The 21,529-nt window shown below is 43.2% G+C and overlaps 2 protein-coding genes across 4 annotated transcripts in view; one reads left to right on the top strand and one right to left on the bottom strand.

Annotated features, from left to right (window-relative positions):
- LOC108145475 (zwei Ig domain protein zig-8) overlaps nucleotides 1-21,529 on the bottom strand; it is a 51,781-nt gene that overhangs the window by 5,422 nt on the left and 24,830 nt on the right. For both annotated transcript variants that reach the window (XM_017270929.2, XM_041709855.1), the window contains exons 2-6: nucleotides 17,060-17,226; nucleotides 8,286-8,363; nucleotides 8,074-8,206; nucleotides 902-1,021; nucleotides 715-811 (exon numbers count right to left, since the gene is read on the bottom strand). In XM_017270929.2, coding sequence (XP_017126418.1) covers nucleotides 715-811; nucleotides 902-1,021; nucleotides 8,074-8,206; nucleotides 8,286-8,363; nucleotides 17,060-17,226 — 595 coding nt within the window. The remainder of the gene's footprint in view (nucleotides 1-714; nucleotides 812-901; nucleotides 1,022-8,073; nucleotides 8,207-8,285; nucleotides 8,364-17,059; nucleotides 17,227-21,529) is intronic.
- Nucleotides 12,126-15,355, top strand: LOC108145474. Of its 2 annotated transcripts, none has more exons than XM_017270927.2 (6): nucleotides 12,126-12,303; nucleotides 12,368-12,899; nucleotides 13,302-13,436; nucleotides 14,119-14,341; nucleotides 14,396-14,457; nucleotides 14,736-15,355. In XM_017270927.2, exons 1-6 carry the CDS (start codon nucleotides 12,285-12,287, stop codon nucleotides 15,175-15,177), a joined length of 1,413 nt encoding a protein of 470 aa, XP_017126416.1. In that variant the 5' UTR covers nucleotides 12,126-12,284; the 3' UTR covers nucleotides 15,178-15,355. The 2 variants fall into 2 exon arrangements, with proteins under 2 accessions (XP_017126416.1, XP_017126417.1); XM_017270928.2 differs by having other exon boundaries at nucleotides 12,127-12,303; nucleotides 14,119-14,338.

Below are 21,529 nucleotides of genomic sequence, written 5' to 3'. Positions count from 1 at the left end.
CGCTTAATTTAGCCAAAAGCGTGTCCTTAATGTGAGAAAAAAATTAATATGCCTTTAAGAAAATTTATCATGCTATTTATAACTACAATGAAATTACAAAAACTTTTCGTTATTGTCGAGCAGTAAGAACTATAAATAGGATTAAAAGGGTTTTCCGGCTATTAATCCATTTTGACTATTTATTTATCTATTGTAGATTTAGTTTTTGTAGACCGTAACAAAGGGGAAGTATTGTTAAAAACGGTCACAACAAATTTGTATATTATTTAAAAGAAATAACTAACCACAAAAGTGCTATATGCTATACTTTTTTCCTTTTAAAAGCAAGGAAAGTAATTTCAAATTGAAGCAATAAGTTGTAGTTGACGACTACTTCGGCTAGTTCTATAGACAGAGCCTGTCCCCTGACTAACCCACCCCTCAAAACTGTTCAGATCTAGACTGCTGGAGGGTCCTTTAGCCGCCACTCGTCCTTCGCTTTGGCCTTAAAATGTCATTCAAAGTCGGGGCCCGTGTTTCCCTCAGCCGGCTGGTAAGGACATGGCTGGAAAAGTGCAGGCTGCGAGCCTTTAAAATCCCCACCCGAATGCTATGTACCTGGCCTTAATTGAGTGAGGCGGTATTTTAATGCGAAATAACTGAAATGCTCGGCACACATTTGCACGTTTGCCAGGCGGAATGGCATGGCGCAATGATGGGTGAGTCGTTACATACCTCGAAGTCAGCCCGTCAGTCCAATCATCCTCGACGCGAATCCGGGCCATGGAACTGTCGATTTCGTTCTCACTCTTGCCATCGAGCATTTCGCTGCCTGGAATGTGAAGAGTAGCAAATTGAATTGCGTAAATGAGGTGCGGAAAATGGAGCAAGGTGCATGCTGAAGTTCATTACGCATACGCACCTTTGTACCAGAATATGTTGCCCAGCTCGTGGGGTCCCTGCATAATTTTACAGGTTAGGTTAATGTCGCTGCCGGTTTTCACCATCAGATCGCTGGGCCCGAAGATTTCCGCTTTGAGTTCTGCAAAAAAAAATAAAGAGGACCGGGCGAACAAAAAGTCACTTTAGTTGCTAGCACACAAAGCCAAGTCTTTCCCTCTCTTCGTAACAATGATAATAATAATAATGTTAATGATAACGTCCAAGTGCACGTTTGTCTCTACAGTGTACGAGTGTGGGGACGGCGGACTGAGGGCTGAGAACTGAGGCTGGGCTCTACTTTATTACACAGACGCGTGTCTCTATTATGCTGGCGATAAGCTTCTGTTATGCCATATAAAAGGCAGTCGGGCACCGGGTGACTCATACGCCCCGTGGTACCTGCAACTCGCTGTTGTTCTCTGTCCTGCTCTCAGCGGAATTGTCGGCAAAAAAAGGAAAAAAAGACAAAAAAAAAAGACAAAGCCCTGGCCCGGCAGATTGGAGAGAATTTTCTGCTTTCCATTTGGGGCACAAAATCAAAATGTCAACATTGAAGTGCCTTTTGTTGTTACAGCGTCAATGATTTCAATTGAGAAAAATCATCGTGGGCAGCCACGAAATGCGATTTGTACTTAGAGCTTATGATGGCTGACAGTTGCTTTAATGGAAAACGTCCCAATCGGCTTTCCCTCAAACCCATTTTCCGCAAAGTGAGTGCTAAATGCGACAACGGAGGACGGGAATCTAGCAGCAACTCTTCCGCTTTGCTCCACTTTCACTCTCGTAAACTGCTGCAAAGGGAAACTTTTAAGGCCCTAAACAACCGCCAAAGCCCGTGGAATAAATTGCAGCCAAAGTGCGGACTGCAACTGGAACATCTGTGTATCGGGCTCTGGCACACACATTCCCGCACGGATGTGGCTATGTTTTTGCTATGGCTTGGCTGCCATTCAATCGTGTGGCAAAAACCGAATAAAACGAAATTTGAATGCTCCAGAAACGGCTGATGACTTTTCCATAACTTCCTCTCCGACCAAGCTTTAATTCTTTGGTCCTTAAATCAGGTGTGAGGGCTGCGTCCCAAAAATGTTAATCTAAATGAAATGCCAAGTGGAAAAAGTAATATACATCGCCGAAACAAAGGAGAAGACCAAAAAAACTGGAACACAACGAATGGGCCGGAGCAACCCCAAATGGAATTCGAACATGCTGGGCGATTATCTGGCTGTTTTATAGACCCGCACACATATATCTAAGGGGGCCGAGTTCCGAGAAAAGCGCTGAATGTGGCACGTTGTTGTCGCTGATGGCCGTTGTTGTACCTGGCAAAACAATTGTGGCAGCAAAAGCTAACCGTCTATGACTTCTGCGAACCCCAGTGCAGGAGGCCGTGTCTGCGAAAATTATTGCCATCCAACCTCATACACACATGCAGCTGACAACGCGCCTGTGGTTCCCATGAATTGGGGTTTTCCAAGGAGTTGGGAGCTGCGTTGAAGCCCAGGTGAGAACCCGCATAAGGTGGCTTCTTTGTCGCTCCCTCCACCTGGCAGTCGAAATAAATGGGAACCGTTTCGGGAGGTTCTCTCCCGGAAAATTGCTTATTTAACTATAATTAGATTAAGTGGGGAAGGCAATTGGCAAGCTGCATTGTGTATGAGGGAATGGGGCCAAGTCAACCCACAGCTATTTGAAGTTTTCATTAGACCTGGCCGCAGTTGACCCAGGCCGAAAAGTTGCAAAGTCTACTCCTGGCCACATGCCAAAGTCGAAACGCCCCCGTTGTCCTGGCAAACAAAGTCCTTGCCGAGTCTTGTTTACACACAGCCAGCTCAGAGGCTCAGACTATGGAGAATTTTTGTGCAGCCGCAGCAGAAAGTGCAGAGCGAAGGATCAACACTGGCGGAGGATGGTGGTCGGGGGATGTGGGGATATGGGGATATGGGGATGGGAAATGCATTTCCATTTTTCTTGATTTCGCGCATAAAATGCGCATAAGCCTATATGGCCATAAACATTTGGAGCGATGAACTTTGCAGAGGGCCGGGCACAAAACATGGCATACTTTTTGGGGCCAGTGCAGCACTGACTGGGGCTGACTCCTTGCTCGTTGCGGAGCCGGGCTGTAAAAATTTATTACCCTCGCCTGTGTTGATGCATGTTTGCACACATGTAACAACATCTCGGTATTTATTGCCCGAAAAACAATATCAAACTGGGCCGTGCCGAAGCGGGCATATTCTTTAAACTCCGGACCTCTTTAAATGCTGGCGCCGACAATTAATCGGACGTGGACGTGCAATTGCTCGGAATTAATTGTCAAATCAAATAAGCAAATTCAATTTGTAAAAGTCAGCCGCACTGCCAGCACAATTGATGAAGTATTCGCCCCTGCTCCATTCCATTTGCCTGTCAGGCTCCTAGGATCATAGGCCCGGCAATCCTCATCCCAACAATGGCTAAATGAAAATGCCAAAACATCATCATTGCCCGAGTCCCGTTTCGGCCTTTTCAGTAGTCTCCATTGTTGTGATTATTATTATTATTAATAATTCGACATTGCTGCAGAGACATTAATCATTTCCTCCTCCGCTCTAGCATGCTCTACTTCACGGCAATATCTTAGTAATTTATCATTGGGGCATTTTTTGGGCTAGGCATTCGCCGTAGAATGTAATTTGAGCAGCAAATGAACGAAATGGGAAGTAAAACATTTGATTGCCCGGCAAATTGTGGGGCCCAGCTTAGCCGACATCGTCCTCGTCCTTGCAACTTATTTATAAAAATTCATTATCCCCTTCATTCGCTCCCACAAATGGCTGAGTCTATCTCCATCTCTATCTCACCTGGGCGTATTTAAAACACTCTGCTGGGTATTGTATATATTAACCGAAGGAAAACTTTACCTCACGTACAATTTGCATGCGAACTGGGTCAGACAGAAACAACTGCACCAACAAATGGCTGTTGGCAAGACAATGAGTATCGCTTAACTTTTAAGCTTGCTCAAGTGTTCGCTTCTTGGGCATTCAATGTGCATCCATAATTGCCAACATTTTCTTGGTTTTCGTCAATTAACCTCTGCAAACAATTGCCGTCTTGGGTGGCAAAGAAAGTGGCGAACTTCGCCAACTGCTTTCGAGTATTGAGAGAAACGAATTTCTTTGTTTTTGGCAAGGCCACGTTAATGGATTTCTGTGGCACACCATTATTTTTCCATTCATGCTGCCAAAGAAAACTCCCCGAGCTGAAACTAATTTAGTGCTGCTCGAGCGAAGTGAAGAGACACTTCTCAAGAAAGTGTCCCAGTGGAAGTTATTATCGGTTAAGTCGTTTAAAGCTCCAGTTTTAGAAGTTGGCAAATTTTAATGGCAATTTCATATGAAGCTAAGAGTAATTAAAATCAAACACTGTGAAAATCCCCTCGATTTTGTGAGGGCGGCATACGAGCATCGTATAATGGCATTAGTTAAGTTTACCTTAACTTATTCAAAGTTCAAATATATATATCATGTTGTTTGTTTCTCCTTGTAAATTTAGGTTAATGGTAATCTATGGTTCATATTCCATTTTTCGACGCTTCCGGCTGTGTACTTCAAACGAAAATTTGAACGTAAGTCCTTCAAAGGGACGAAGACCTGCAGCCTAAAGCTTTTTATTGCTCCTGGCTTGCTTATGCAGTGGATTATTATTTGCGCTTGATTGCATGCAATTTGCTGGCTGCTAATGTCAACAGCATCTCCCATCTAAAGTGTTGGTTTATGGTGCCCAAAATGAGCCATCTACTTGGCATCGCCATCTTGTCAGCTACGCACTCAAATTGCCTTTCATTCCGGCTCCCCGATCCTTCGGCCGACTGCAGCTCTTCCGCTGGCTGTGCAATTTGTTTTCCACTCCACCTTTCCCTCGCTTTTTACTAAGCAAGGTAGTGCTTACGCTTGATTACATTCGCGCTGGTAAACAAATTTTTCCAGAACCATCAACAACACCTTTCTTATTATACCCTTAATGTGGGGTAAGCGAAATTTTCGGAAGCTTTTGTAATGCGGTAAAGTATACTTCACTTTTTATATATAGGAAACACATTCGGTGCAGTTTCATTTGTTCATTTTCATTATTTCTCAACAACTTTTCTATAAGTAGTTTCGTACAGACTTTTCAAGACGTTCAGTAAGAACACTTCACCCGTAAACAAAACTATTTGAAAAACTGCAGCTCAATGTGCAAGATGGTGTAAAAGCTATTAAGCTAATTAAGCTATTTAATTTTGATATTATTTAAAAACATCGTATTGAGAATGCTTTGTGTTATTTGAACTATGTGGTTAAAAAAGAAGAGTGCTTTTTAGAAAAGAATAATTTTGCAAGTTTAAACGTTTTGCACAAGTCATAATTTTTAGAAGGAATCTAAATAATACCTGCGAGTGTATATCAAGGTCGGCTTTCTGCAGTTAACTGGCTTTCTCGATTTATTTTTGTTCGCCCCAGCACATAGCCTGCTCCTCGTCCTTGGCTGTCAGTTGGGTCCTGTTCTCTTGTTGTCGCTCAGTTTGAGTGGGACAGGGACACATAATTTAATTTACAATTTGCTCGCTTTATCAGCGTGTTTGGTAATTTGCCTTAAATTCAAAATTAAATCGAGTCGGGGCGACAACTCGGAGTCGTCTGAAGTTGTCTATGTGCATATAAACATGCTTCCACTGCTGACACCTAGTTGGCAGTACCTTCCTTCACTTTTCGAGAGCCGAGTCGAGTACATAAAGTTGGTAATTTAAGCAATTGGAGCGGCTGCTGCAGCATTAAAATGTCAAAAATATTGCGGCCAAGGCGGAAGGCAGTGGGTGGTGGGCGGTGAGCGGACAAGGCGCAAAAGCGGAAGAGGCGGCCCATACTGGAGGCGATTTATGTTTATGATGCTCTGGTCAACTTGGCGCTGTTTTGTTTATCACTCGGCGCGCTCTCCGCTTTCATCTCACTGTCCGTTTTTTGCCTGACTGCCTGGCGTGTAATAGAATTTTCACTGGCTTGGAAACAAAACAGCAGTGAAGAAAAAACACAAATTTATGGAATTTTTAGTGCACATTTTTTTATTTGCATAAGCGCATAAAAAGTCTGGCATAACAACAAACTTGTTTGCAACGACAATGACGGCATACCCAGCACAGTGGAGCTGCTAAAAATGTGGAGCAAATAAGCGCGTAGGAATGTTTACTCTTTATAAACTTGACATATTTGACATTTTTTTTATTGATTGAAATTATTTTTTAAACACATTTATGTGACACGTTTTAGAGCACAGTTTATTTTCCAATAAAAAACCATAAGATTTAATGTGGTAAAGTGTAATGGCATTTTAAAGTACTAGAACTATATGATTTTATTGGTTTTTCCACCACTGTCTACACTGAACTGCTGTTTGCTGTTTCCGCGTGAGTGGCATGTCGAATATTTTATATGCACATTTCTTTTTGGGCATTCAAATGAGTTCCAGCCAGCCCGGGAGTTTCAGCCGCCCACTAATGTGGGCGTGGCCTGGCTATATGCAGCCGCTCCGCAGTCATTTGCATTTCCGCAAATGTAATATTTATGACTCTATGTGTCTATGTGAGTGTTTGAGGCTGACTTGTCAGCCTGTCAAGTTACTGGATCCCAGCTCTGGCATACGTGTAAACTCATATTCAAAGCTCTCGGTTATATTCCTGGGCGCACTAAAAGATTCATAACCGAGTCGGGGGCTGACCAGAGCATTTTATACTGGCCCCAAAGTCGTTTGTCCGTGTGGCTAAAACAACAACGCACACACTAGGCAAACATGTTGTGGGGAAATCAGAGATCAAATAAGCTCATTGAGGGCACTCTTCCGCACCAGAAGCTTTTAGTCAAATGCATTTTGCTAATATCAAATGCGATAAAAATGCACCGAACAGGAACGAAACCGAAAATCCAGAAAAGCAAAGGGATGAGTGTGGTGTGTGCTTCCAAGGATAACGTCTTTCAGGACACAAGGCTCAGGACTCAGAACTCAGAACTCAGGACTCAGCCATCTATCCAGGCTCAGCTGCTGAAGTGTGACAAGGGTCGTGACCCTGCCGAACCAAGTGCAAACTAATTACCCGGCCAATTGCCAAGACAAAAAGGTGAGCACTCGCTCACTTTTAACCCCCAACTTGTGCTGCTCAGCAAGCCAATTTGCACATAATCGAATTGAAAATTTTATAATCACGAGCAGCAGAAGAAGGCAGCTCGACGGGTGGTCGGAATGGCTGCCAACTGGGCTCACATGTTTCCGGGCCAGAGGAGATTGAGAAAATAACATGCATATTGTATGGCTTGCTTAAGCTCTAAAAACCTGCATAGCTTGCTCAAAACTGCCGGCAAGCTTCAAGAGCTTAGCCCATAAAAGTAATCACTTCAGTGGTTTGTGACCAATTTCGAGCAAGACTCCTGTTCCACCTCCTTCCATTTCGATTTGGCCTACTTTGCAGTGCCGGCTAATGGTCGAACTTTTGATTATAAGCCCCAGGCTCGGAAATGAGTCAGCGATTATGGTTATGTTATATTCCAAGCTGTTGCATTTATCTTAGCTTACCCAAATTTAAGGGAATAAATAAAACTAATAACTATCGAGCACCCATTGTTTTCTATTTAGAGCCACAGATAAACCTTAGTCAACTCGAAGTCCCTAAGTTATAGGAATTTATATAATTCATAATTAATTTTAAAATCTTTTAATTTGTTAGTCTAGATTTTCACATGCTTTTATTAAGGTTAGATTTCGTTGTATTTAATTTGTTTATATGTTACAGCTCGTAGCGCGTATAGTTACTGTTTACTTGTTACCTTTTGAGCGTAGATTAGTTTATTTTTTTGGAATTTTGTGCTGGAAAACTGTAGGTTAGCTGTTGTTTATATTTATACCACAACAAATATTAGTTTATTCATACAGAACAAAGAACTTTATTTTCGTTGCTGTGCTTTAACCAACTCATCAGATCTAGTTGTCTGTATAGTTTATTAGTTCTAAGCTTGGTTATGTGTAATAAATTTAGAACAATAAATCTGTTCCTTTAAATTTGGTATAATGGTCTACAGAAAATAAGTTGTTTACTGTGTGAAGTGGAACGTTAGTTAGAAGGCAGTAGCCATAACTCACCGACTACGTTGAAAGTGTACGACAGGGACATCTTGGGCTCCGTGTTGATTTGGCACTCGTAGACGCCGGAGTCACGTGGCTGTGGATACTTGATTTGCAGGGTCCAATTGGCGGAGCCATCGGGTCTCAGAACCTACGGCGAAAGGGCAAAAAAACTTTCAGTCTCCACCCGGAGTTTGGCCGCGCAGGGGAGGAAGGGGGTTGACACTCACCTGGAAACGCTGATCGGATGTGTAGGTGGTGCCGCCGGCGGTGAGGATATGCAGATCACGTTTGCGTATCCAGGAGACCTACAACGAAAACAAGGGATCGGAATGAAGTGCGTTTTGCAGTTGGACCGCTTGCCGCTTGGCAAAGTTTCGGGGGCATTACAAATTCCGCACTTAAAACTTTTTTTCTCACAAGTGAGTTAAACGTGTTTTGTCTGCTGCCTGCTGACACCACTCCCCGGAGTTGAGATGAGGTGGCAAAATGAAAAACAAAGCGCAAAGTTAACTTTTCTTTTATTTTTTTGTTCGTGTTCGTCGTTGGTTAATCTTTAGCATTTTGCTTTTTGTTGCTGGCATTTAATCAGTAGACAAACAAAACGTGGTTGAGCTGGGGAATACAACCAAAAAGTTGTCGAGCTTAAGCCGAGTACATCTCAGCGTGAAAAGGACAACGATGCCCATACAAATGGCCCTTGACAATTGCAAACTCTTAAAGCCAGACAGGTCGTAAGGTCAGTCTGTCAGTGGGTCGGCGGCGGTTCAATTTTGTCAAAGCTGCTTGCTCAGCGCGATTTCCAATTGTTTCAAATAGCCTTCAATCCTTTTTTGAACCCAGCGAAAACGAAAAGGAAAAGAAAAACGGCAAGCAATGAGACAGCTTTGACGCCATTTTCAGCCTTTATTTGGGAGCATTTTTATTATTGCTTGAATTACATTTTCATTTGATTGCCTAGCGCCCTTGCCTTCGCATTGGCCTTCGTCCTTAGCTGGAAAATCATCTGGGGAAAGCCATTAACCATGATTTTGTGTGTCCCACTGCCCGAACGGGCCGTGATTTCATGGCAGCCCGCCGCCCACTCGCTTTGTCCCCTTTTTGGCACATTGTTTCCAATTTATTTGATGACCTTAGTTTCCGCTGCTGTTGCTCTCGGCCATTGTGATACTCAATTTTAATTACATGGAAAAAGTTTTGCTCTTCTTGTTTGGGTTTGAGTGCCACACTCCCACACTCCCGCAGGAAACTTTAAATATTTGTCGACTGTCAGCATTAAAGTTGAAAATATGCTACCTCATTAATAAATTTAAGTGCAATCGGCCCCGTGGGCTTTTCCCTTTAGTTGGCCACTAAACTATTCCGTAAATACAGATTGCCAATAGGCCAGCCAACTATTGGCCATCTAATAAATTCATTCGATTTGAGCCCAAATCGGCACACAGCCGAACGAAACCGGTCACGTAAAACGTAAAAATAAAAATCATTCCCTTGTAAAACTTTTATGCGCCTGCCGCTTTTACGCCCCTCAGGATCATAGGCGAATTGTCTCGACCGAATGTAAATTAAACAGCTCGGCGCAAATGGGCGGGGAAAAAGGTCAAATCTCGGCAACATTGATGCGATTTACCCGTTCGCTGATGTCCCCGGCTCACTGTACGTTTGAGTAATGCATAGAAATTGCGTTTTTGCACGCCGTAAAGTGAGTTCGAAATTAACTGTAAACGCGACAGGCGGCACCAACTAAATAACTATTGGAAGGGTAAGTTTAGCGCAGCCCGATTCAAGATCGCTCAATTAGATATTCCAGGCCGGCACTTAAATATTTAATCTTTGAGCTGGAAACGACTGGAAATCAAAAGTGAAAACTTTTACAACTTCACCCAAGCCAAAGCCCGGCTCACAGCCATATCCCCTCTCAAGAAGTTGTCCCAATCTCTGCCGCACGTTGGATTTCTCCGGCGAGGGACAGGTTGCAGTCCCGTGAGTGCTGAAACTTTGCTCGGGGTATAATTTTCGTAATGTCTTCAGGTTTAAATAAATACCACAAGCATAGTTTTATATTATTTAACACTTTGTGTTCGCTGCGGCCAGAAACTTTCACTCTGTCCGCCTTCCACCCTTGCTTTGCCTTTGTTTTTCTGTCATCTCTCAGCAAAATGCCAAATGAAAGAAGTTTCAGCTGAGGTTGCTGGAAAAAGAGTGTGTGTGTGTTTGTCTGTGTGTTTGAGTGTGTGTTTGTGTGTGTGTGTGTTCGTGTTTGTGCGAGCGTTTGGAAAACTTGGCGAAAATACATTAAAAACTTTGCTGACGCATTTTCTGCGTCTCTAACCAAGAGAGACTTTAAACTTGGCCGAACTCGACAGAGCCAAAAATAGTTGCAGTTGCAGTTGTTAGTTTGTTGCCACTGGCTTTGTCCGAGCTTAGGAAATGGCGTGAAAAGTTCCATTAGGCGCTGCGGAAAGCGTTCCCGATCCGCCATTTACTGGGGATTCGCCTAATGAACATGCGATCCAAATTAAATTGTTTTTCCGGCGAGTCAACCACTTTTCGGGCCTGACAATAAACAAATGAAGACTTCAATGGCAATGGCAGCATTTTGTAAACAAAGTTGTAAACAGATTTCGATTTCTTTTTTTTCCCGCTGTTTCTGGGAACAAAGGTTGTCCTGTCGGCATTAAAAAGGGTTCGCTGCCTTTTCACAAAGCCTAAAACTTTGTTTAATATACTTTTTTTCCGCGCGCCTCGATTGCTGTTGATGCCGCCGGTATTACACAAGTAAATTGCTTGTGCTCATGTTCGCTGATGGAGCCGTGGAGCGTTTATGGAAACGTTGGCGGCACTCGGCGCGTAATAAATCAACAGTGAACGAACAATCCTGTGAAGTCAAGTTGAACAAGCGGATTCAACGCCAGCTTCCGCCAAAGAGCGGTCGAAAACAAGAGCAGAAGGTTTTGCTTCATGGACCGAAGATTATCATACCCTTGCTGGACACTCAAGCGATTTAATTGCCTTTTAGGCTTATGGCGAGGTATGATAGCCAACGCTTAACTAAATGTTGGAAAACTTAAAATGTCGTAGGCAGCTGAATTTGATATTCAATTGGAAAAGCGTTCAACATGTGCACAAATTCTGTACATTGGTTTCACTAAAGCCTGAAATAGTTAACGACCCTACACTTCATTCAATTATTACTTTAACAGTTTAGCGTTACATTAGATCTCTTATACGAAGTTCCAATGAATTCAAGCGGCGGACTTATAAACGTTGTGTTCAAATTAAAAAGAATATTTTTTTTCCGGTACTCCCATAATTGTAATTATGGCTCAGAAGCCAAAGAGAGTTGGGAAAAACACAAACCCCCTGTAAGGGTATTAAAAAAGCACGCCGCGAAAGCCGAGCTCCGCCGGCAGTGTCAGCTGATATGGAAATGGCACCCATCCCTCGGTCCACAATCCCCGCCTGCCCGGAAAACTCACGGCTAACGAACTAACGGCACGGGCATAAATTACCCGAGAATGCCGGCTTCGCGTGGAGTGGCGCAAAATGGAAGCCAAGCGCCGGCAAAGTTATTTGCCGTAACTGTTACACTTTCAATTTTGAGTTTATGGATGCAGCAGAGGCGGCGGCGAATGACTTGGGGCAGGATGCCCCCAGAAGCCGGCTTTTTGCGTGGGCACTGACAGCACGGTTCCAGTCCGTCAATTACAATTAATGTGGGCGACTTGGCTGCGGGACAAGTTTGTTTTCCAGCCAGCACATGCTCAACCTTCCCATAGAAAAATAGACGACGACATAAAGAGAAAAAAATCGAAAAGTTATTGCTTAAAGACTATCTGCATATATTAAATCATTACAAATTAAAAGAAATTAAACATAGTTAGCAAAACTGCAAGAAAAAGCAATTAATTTGTTTTTAAAATTTAATTATAATTTAATTATTACTTACAATAACCACCAATTGCGTCAAAAATATATCATGTCAATTCTCATATATAAATATATATATTGATATTTAAATGTTGTTATAGTTTAAGAAGAGAAGAAGTAGCGGCATCTGCTTAAAAGCAAGTACTCCTTGAAATAGACAACAGTCTGAACAACTTAACAAAAATTCCATCCGAAACAAAAAGAAAGCAAAAGCTACCTCTATTTTACACAGAGATGTATTAAAATTTTTGGTTAATTTCGGTATCCAACTGCCCAAAAATCGTCAAACCAATCACAGAATGGAGTGCCAAAAGTGTGGTAAGTTTCTGGGGGTCCTTACATCAATCACACAAAATGTGCCACCCGAATTTTTGACCTCCAGATACTACCAGCAATGCCGGTGACCACAGACTCGATCCGACTAGGAATCCCGTGGACCTCAAGCCGGAAACCACCCTGGAGATGGAGATTGAGGAGGCCCTGTCCTCGAGTAGTGCCGATGACACCCCGCCGGGAATGATCGTGGTAGAGACGCACATCAGTTGCTGGGATAAGATGCGACCCCATCAGTCCTTCGAGAAGAACGCCACGTCAACGGATGTTGAGGGTCCTGAGCTGCCGGCCTGCTCCGTTTCGCTGGGCAAGAAGCCCAATGTCCAGTTCCAGAAGCTGCCGCACCCCACTCATTCGCTGGTCAGCACGGAGGCCTCTCTGGCCGTCGCCACATGCCCCGCCTATGTCGCCACCTGCTCCCCGAAGCCATCAATTACCGAGTCCATTGCCACACTGCGCCACTGCATCGACGGAACCACGCAGTGCAACAACCTGACCTACGACTCCGTTTCCAACGAATCAATGCCCTCGCTGGGATCGCTGGTCTGTCGAATTTGCCACAATGCCGACAATCCCGAACAGTGAGTTAAATTCCAGGCGCCCCAATGAGTTGGGAGATACAGAATATTCACTAGGTGATACCCAATCAACAATCTATAGGCCCCGATTTAAATATATGCACGTTCGCACGGTGCTGTAACTTCCATTTAATTACGTACGTGCAGCCGCAAATTGTGCAAGAAATTAATTGCACGGCATTTAATGCATTTAGTGCAGGGCCCGCCAGCGAATGCATTTATTTATTTTAATTATTAAAATTAACACTGCAGGCAGCCACCATTCTCATCCCGATCAAGCGCGACATGTCTGATTATCTGGTTGGCTGTCTTTTTAATCCCCTGATTTTTCATTGTTGCCGCTGTTTACCCACCCACACACCCCCCTCTGAAACTTCCGCCTCTACCGTTCCTATTTGTTTGCAGACTTGTGTCGCCGTGTTTGTGCAAGGGCTCGCTGACATATGTCCATGTGCACTGCCTGGAGCGTTGGATTAGCACCTCGCGCTGCACCACCTGCGAGCTCTGCCAGTTCCAGTACAACACCGAGCAGACTCTGCGGTAAGTTTAAGACCACACTCGAAAAAAGTCAATAAGGAATCCTATTGTTTTGAGCTAAATACTTTAAGGGACACTTTCATGGTCCCAAAAATATGTGGACTTTTGTATAGATAAAGTGGCTCTGCTAGAAATGTTTTTTCAAACAATTTAAAACCGGAAAAATATAGTTTTGGAAAAAATTTGCATCTGTATAAGGTAAAGAAAACAGATTCTCCGATTGGCACTTTTATAACCAACTCATTGCCACTTAGTCTAAATGTAAGCTCAATCGGTTGAAATTACAAGACCCCCAGTTCAAAAAATAGGTTTTTAAATACCAATTACAACTAAAATTTTGTCATAAAAAAATGTTTTCAATGATATTTATCTTTAAACGGTTAAAAAAAACACTAAGCACCCTAAAGACTTTTTTCCGAGTGTAGTTAGCATATGGCTTTAGCTGCCAGCAGTTGAAAGGTGCCGTTTGAAGCGGAAGAAGATGAAAAACGCCTGCGGCTCAGGTCTTTTTAATCAGCTGAGTTGGCGCCAGCTTTGTGGCTGATTCGGCGCCAGCTCCTGTTTCTGTGGCAGCGGCTCCTTCTAATTGCCAGTCGGCTTTGGCTTTGTTAGCATTGTTGTGCGGTCGTGTTGTGCGGCTGTGTTGTGCGGGGCGGGGTGTGCACTTCTCCAGCTTCCGTTGCAGGTACACCTGTGTGCAGTCGCTGCGTCTGTGGTATTCACGGGCCATGAGCCGCAGGGCGCTGCAGGAGGACTGCCAGATGTTCTCGCTGCTCACCCTGGTGGCATTCGGCATCATCGGCACCCTGCTGGTGGGCATCCAGTACTACGCCCTGCACACCCACTCCTGGGGTCTGAGCAAACTCTGGACCAAGTCCTGGATGCTGTTCTTTTTGTTCATGACGGTGGTGAAGCTGCTCGTAATTTCGCTAAATCACGACTAATGTGCCCGCCGCCCTCAGATTATCGTTTACTTTGCCAACATTTACATGCTGATCAAGTCCCAGCTGACGCCCTGGTATCGGTAAGATAATTAATATTAACTACTTTAATCTTTTCTAAAACTATTTAAACTAATTTGTTGTTCTTATAAAGGACTTAAGATCATAATTAACAAACGAAATTTTGAATTTATATCTATTTTAAAAGGAAAAATCAATTTCATTCTTACATTCTTTACTCCTTAATTTTCCTTCAGTATCTTAATATAAATAACTTGGTCATACTCGTGGATTGAGTTATATTTATCAAAAACTATAGTCTGATCTAATATTTTGTTGTATCATTATTCTGTCCATTTAGCTGGTGGCAGTCTGCTCGAGACATAAAACTTATCCTGGAGAACCGACGGCCCTTTCCCAATCCGAGTCGCTTTCTGCGGCCATTACACCTGGAGACGGCCTCGACAACAGCCTCCATGTTCACCCACCACGATCAGCAGGAGGGGCCCATGCCCAGCCGTCCGCCGGCCATCAGCTTGATCAGCTCCAGCGAAGAGGAGGTTGAGGAGAGGTTGGCCCACAAATGGGGCACCCGCCTGGACAGTGATGTCCTTGCCGCAGTTGTGGCGGCCACTGTGGAATCGATTGCGGACGCCAGTGCCCGCGAGAGCGACAAACAAGCCGAGCAACAGCAGCAGCAGCAGCAGCAACATCAGTCGCAGCAGCAGCAGCAACAGCAAGCTCAGCAGCAACATCAAGCTCAGCAGCAACAGCAAGCACAACAGCCGGAAGGTGGCAACTGAAAGGGCAATGACAAATACTGGACTCGGTCTCGGGGGGATTGGGAGCTCCTCACTCCCGGGTCTGGGCAAGTAATTAAGGCTCCAAGGGCAAGGATTTTTGCTTGGCTTTCGTTGTTTGCGTGTCATTTGTTTAATGTAGTTTCAATGCTTTTAATGAACTTTCCCGATGAGGGCTCGAGTTAAATGGGTAAACTTGAGCCCGCGTGCTGATGATGTTGTCTCTGGGTGGCGGAGCAGCTCCTGTTCTAGTTGCTCTTCCTTTTCCTGTCTGGGTTCGTGCCTGCACTCTGGCTGCTTCCTTCAAGACGCACAACTTCCGGTTTCCGGCCTTGGCTTACGGCTCTCACCCCGCACACTCCCTTTGGCCACCTTAAAGCGGGCAAATTAAAGCTGATAACACGGGGTGCACGAGGCTGATGGCTGAGCCAGTCACGTGATTGATGGCTCATAAATTAGTCATTTTGCCAGAGCAGCAGAGCGGCAGTCTATTTTAGAGTGTATGTGTATTTCGAAGCGGAAAGTGGGTGGGAGGCACTCGTTAGGGGAAGGAAACTCCCACAGGACGTTACTCGGTTGTCGCCTGTCTTGTTTGGCCATTTTTCTCCCAGCCTCGAGTGCAGCCTCGAAATCACCCGGTAATTTGGAATAGGGGGGGCCTACTACCCATGCTTATCCCTAACTCTCCCTTTACACTTCCCCTTTTCCATGGCAAGCCATTTAATAACAGCACGGGTCCTGGTTGCTAATGCACACTGGTTCAAGGACCCGGCGGAGTGCCTGAATTTTGAATGATTGGACTATCTGTCACCACTCTTTGGACCACTGCTGGCCAAAGGGCTAATCCTGGCTAAGAGATGCGAGCTGGCCGCCCACCTAATGTGCCAGTGATGTTGACATATTAGGCCGCACCACGCCCACCCGCCCCCTCGTTTGCGTACAGCCATATATGGCAAGGGGTTAACAACCCACTGCGACCTTCAATCATTTGGCTTTCGACTAGTCCTAGTCCGAGACGAAACCTAACGAAACGAAACGAAACGAAACGGACCGGACCCCAATGGTTTGGCAATCACGGGCGGAATGATTGAGTGCCTGCAAATCCCTTGCGGAATTTTCATTTATTTTGCACAATTTCCATATGTTAAGCCTTTGACTTTCGTACCCTGGCTTTCAGGCATTTTCGCATCGCTTACCAGTCTATTTTTAAATTTATAATATAAAGCATTTGTTTTTTCAACAGTTATACCTTAGGCACAATGCAGAAATAATTTGCAATTAAAATTTAAGGAAAAAATTTTTTCCATTAGATTTCTTTTTAATTACATACATTATATTTAATTAGCACAATGTTCAACAAACCTTACTAGGAAAAAATAATATATTGCCTAAGGGATAACAGCGTTAATAAACTATGCCTACTAGGCTTATGTTCTTTTTTAAAATGAAAAAAATATTTGGACTTAATTTATTGATTAAAGGTCTTTAAAAAAAAAAGAAATAAGACAATCATTGAAAAAAATAAGTTGAAAAACAATTCTAACTCTATTCATTTTAGCTCAAAATGAAATGTGAAAAAATGTCAAATTATTTCATTTGATGCAATAAAGTATTTGTATATTTTTTGCAATTTTAGTACCTTTGTTTTTTCTACTCTCTTTTAATTTGAAATAATCTATATTCCTGTGTTTTAATATTTTATTTAATATATAATTACGTTATATATAATATAAATATTATATAAATATTTTAAATATTTATTTATTATAGTTTCCCGGAATAACAAACTTGGCAATATTTTTATTTGCCAAATGGGGTATTATAAGTGCAGTGCCCCCGAAACAGTCCTTTGATTCTCCACTTTTTGTTGAAAATTTCTACTTACGTCCTTATCGCCGAGCCGCTCCACACGGCAGTGGAGAAAGCCGGTCTGGCCGACGGTTACGGTCAAGTTGCGCGGCACATCAAAGTCGAAGTAGGGCAGCAGATTCGAGGGCGAGATTGTTGTTGTCGTCGTTGTGGGCGGCGTGGGTGCCATAGCTGCGCTGTAGCCTGGAAATAAAAAACAAAATAGGGATGGAGGTCAGCGGAGTGGTGCGAGAGCAGCGGCATAAAAACTTGTGCCAAATGGAAATTTATTTTCATTTTCATTTGCACATACGTAGCAGCGTATTGTTGGTTTTAGCGGGGCATTCAAATGCCCCGAGCCTTGTGGCTGCCAAAGCCCTAACTGAAACTGAAAAGTAATAAAATTCGCATAAAAATTCTGCTCAAAAACGAAGCAGAAAAACAAATAAATGAACGCTGAGAGGGACATGGACGAGCATGTGTATGCCACCAAAAAATCCTCAACAAACAATTATACTTTCTTTTATATTTCTTTTGGCATTTGTTTGCTGATGCGTGAGCTTTTCATATTGCAGTGAAGTGGTGGAAAGTAGAGGGTAGTAAAGTCCTAGGGGATGTTCACTAAAAAATATCCAATAATGTGCCTTGCTTAACCACAGAAATGCAAACAAAAGTTACACATCCCATGAAAATTTTGATAATATTTCAAACATTTTCCCATTTCAATTTCGTGAGATTTGCCACAGAAAGTAAAATACTTAAACTTGGATAATATGATTGAAAAACTTACATAACAAACTAACACACAAACATAAATCTAGCAACTACTAGCCCTATTTGCGGATCGAAAAAAAACTTTTTCCTTTATTTGATGTGTACGAAATCAGAAGTCCATTTTTCTTAAGTTATCGGGCGAAATATATAAGCAATTATGCGCCGTTTTGTTCTCCGCTAGCCGAAAAGATGCTAATTATGATGGTAAAAATGTTTTCCGGTCATCAGCACACTTTGGCAAGTTTATGGCCACGGCAAAGTTGGTCCACTAAATATGTCAAAGCTGCACCAAAGTTGTGTCCTACAGTCCACTAAGAGCCAAGTTAGATAACGGCCAGGCAGCCAGGGAGCCACGAAACGGTTGAACTAAGTTCATCAATACGCAACGCGATGGCAGATGGGGGGCTCAAAGAAAAAGCTGGCAAAACTTTTGCACATCAAAGCCCTGTACAAATCGGCGCAGATCGCATGCAGCCAACTGGAATACGAATAATTGAATGAGGCAAGACGAGTCGAACTCCTGCTGGCGTCAGTTTATCGAACTCTGGGCTGAACTCTAACTGGCAGCAAGGAATCAAGCGCCTCCCCCTCCCCCAATTCCATCCATCGTCAGAAGATAGAGGAAAACTGCTGTTGCACATTTCCGTTTCCGCACGCGCGCAAAAAAAAAGAAGTGAAAACTTTCGCCAGGGCACGCACACGCACACACCCACACGCACAACCACTTTCACCGAGGCATCTGGAAGACATACGCAAACTTTTCACATGCGTAGCAACGTGAAAACACGAATCGACTCCACCACATCGACGGTGGTTTGGGCTTGGGTGGTTTGCTGGCTGTCGGGACATGACAAATTTTACGATTTACTTTTTGAAAATTTTCGAACACAAAGTTAAATTTAATGCGCACCCGCAACATTTGCGTACGTGCGGCTTTCCATCTTCGGGTAATATGCAAAACATTTCGGCATAGATAATAACGTAGGAGGACCGTCGGGGAAAAGTTTTGTTCGTTAATCGAAGTCGAGTTGCACTTTTATGAAAAAGATAAGAGCAGTAACTAATTTTGAAATATTTTGTAATGTAAAATAAGATTGAATTTGAATATGTACTCTTACATAAACAGAAATTGTTTTGTTTGAAAAAGGATATAAGGTTAGATAAATCTAAGGAAAATCTTCTAAATAATTTGTTATATATTTTACAGATAACTATTATATGTATATTAAATTAATTTTGACAGCAAGGTTTGATAGCGACTCCCTAGGCAAAGTACCCGCTTATACTCTACTCCACTGCCGCATCCACAGAGATAGGTAACAGGGTATCAAAAGCGAGCGAAAATTAGCTTAGAAATGTTGCACGTATGCGTGCGTGGCGCATAAACGGCGTGGAAAAGCGTGGGAAATTCGCTGAGCGGAAAGCGCGCAACGCCAAAGCGGTGGCAAGGGGACAGGATGGCGGGGGTGGAACAGAACTTAATTTATTGTTTATCAGCGAACATGCAATTTATGGGCAGCCCTGAAAAGATTTTCACCAACATTTTTGGCCCAACCACCCATTTTGTGGGCGATGGGGAACGGGAGCCTTGTGCTAATTTTAAGTTTATGCATGGAAAATTTGCTCACGCTGTGAAAATTAACGATGCGGCTGCCGGGAAATGCCTAGCCCAACTTGTCGAAGCCTCCATTTCGTTGTTAGCCAGTTTGTTTGCCCCGTCATTTGGGCCCACTTTGGCTATCGATAACAGCCGAACAGCTGGCGGCTGTCAGATTTTGGCTTTGGCTTTAAGCGTGCGCTTAATCAAAAAAGCTCGGCGCCTGCAAATTAACATGATGCATGGTGGGCCAAGGGGTATCCGGCCCCTCAAAACTGTCACACCGAAGCCCCTGAGCTGCGGTTAAGGGACCAAAAATATTTGTCGACTTTCAACCCGAAAATTAGCAAATGTGGTGGAAAATGTTTGCGGTTGTGTGTGGTTCGCGTGGCACAACATATGCATATTTATAGCGGCGCTTTGCTTGGACCATAAATCGAAAATGCCTGATATCGATTTGAAAACCATTAAATCAAGGCCGCCTTAATTGAGCGTGAAATTTAGTTAGGGTACATAGTATTTCAAAGCACAACGGTCATCAATGCAAATTTCTTTTAAAACTGGGAATATTAATGAAAACTATTTAGCCAAAAAACCAAAATCAGTAATCAATTAATTTAAAAAAATGTATAGAAAAACGTCTCTGTATTTTATACATCTTTTAAAATTTTCTGTTCAATATTAGGTTAGTAATAGCAAAAGGTCAATGTGAAAAAATATTATTTTTAACCACGTATTACAGTGATTGAATCCAATTTTACTCTTCGACAGAGTCTGTATGTTTATTTTGGCTTTAATTCTGTTATGATTTTTTCATTTCATTCCTTTTTTAACATTTATTGAATTATTTTGTTTATTCTTCGATAACAATAATCGAACTGACAATGTTTTCTTCTCTGTAAGCTGACAGAACTTTGCCTTTGGCCTTAATCTCGATTGGAGCATGTGAGCATGAAGCGAAGACGAAAGCCAAGACTCTTCGATGAGAAGCGACGAATGTTTGGATTGTCCATGATCCCGGCACTTACGGTTAAGTTGCAGTGACATCGCAATGATGCCTTGAGTGGCAGTCGATGCACTCGACGGGGCCCTTTCTCAACTTGGCCCACAAATGTCTACCCCCATGGAGCAAGGGGGCGGTGGGGGCGGAGATGGAAACGCAGCTTGAGCTCCTTTAAATATGCCGAACTATCGATTATACTGGCTGAGTGTATCCGCTTTGGCTTCGAGCGAGTGAACAGAGCAAAATATTTGTGCAGCAAATTGCTCCTGACACTTTGCCACTCTATTTGCAAGGACAAATTAAATCGAATTTAAATTTGACAAAAAAAACATTGAACGTATAATCAGAAAAGTTATGTATGTTTGAACATGCAAAAAAGTGAAAGGCAAGAAGTCATTTGGCTCACAGCAGAGATGATTTTTAAAGCAAATTTGCTTAAATAAATTCAAAGCCGACTTTGACTCGGGGATTTTCGTCTTGGGCGGCAAAGTTTTTTGTCGTGTGTCGCCATTTTTATGGCCGACAATGTCTGCCTTTCCCCACTTTCCTCCGCTCCGCCCAGCCATTTCATCACTCAGTTGGCATTATAAGTGCCGCATTTGGAATTTATGATTATTTTTTCCTTCGCTTTTGGCCCCCATCCCTTTTGAGTCCCGGCAAGCTAATATGGCCATATGAATGCTTAAATACAAATACGCATACAAATCGGGCCAAACTATAAAAACAGTCGGTCATGACTCACAATGAGGCACGATAAGTGAGCGCGGCGACATATTAGGCAATCATGTGTGGAAAACTGCGACTCTTGGCAGCTCTGGGAAAACTTCGTTAGACAACGCCAACGATGTCGCATTTCAATGAGCATACAATCCCATGAAAATGTTGCAAAGATGAACCGCCAGACCACCCAATCCCCACTCCAAGTGCCCAAATCTGTCTGTCTGCGTGCCTCATTTAAAAACCGCCCGTTCGCATTTGCATGCGCATCGCATGTCACGCAGAAAAACGCAAAAAATCTGGGCCAAAAAAATGTGGAAAAAATCGGAAACGAAATCAGATAACGCCCGCTGAATGCTGCGACAAGTGACGGATGTGTCTCGTAAATGCTTCGACGAAGGGCGAATGGCGAGATC

The sequence above is a fragment of the Drosophila elegans genome, unplaced genomic scaffold, assembly GCF_018152505.1.
Source record: "Drosophila elegans isolate 14027-0461.03 unplaced genomic scaffold, ASM1815250v1 contig_520, whole genome shotgun sequence".
Taxonomy (NCBI): domain Eukaryota; kingdom Metazoa; phylum Arthropoda; class Insecta; order Diptera; family Drosophilidae; genus Drosophila; species Drosophila elegans.
This window is presented reverse-complemented; position numbering and strand designations above follow the sequence as displayed.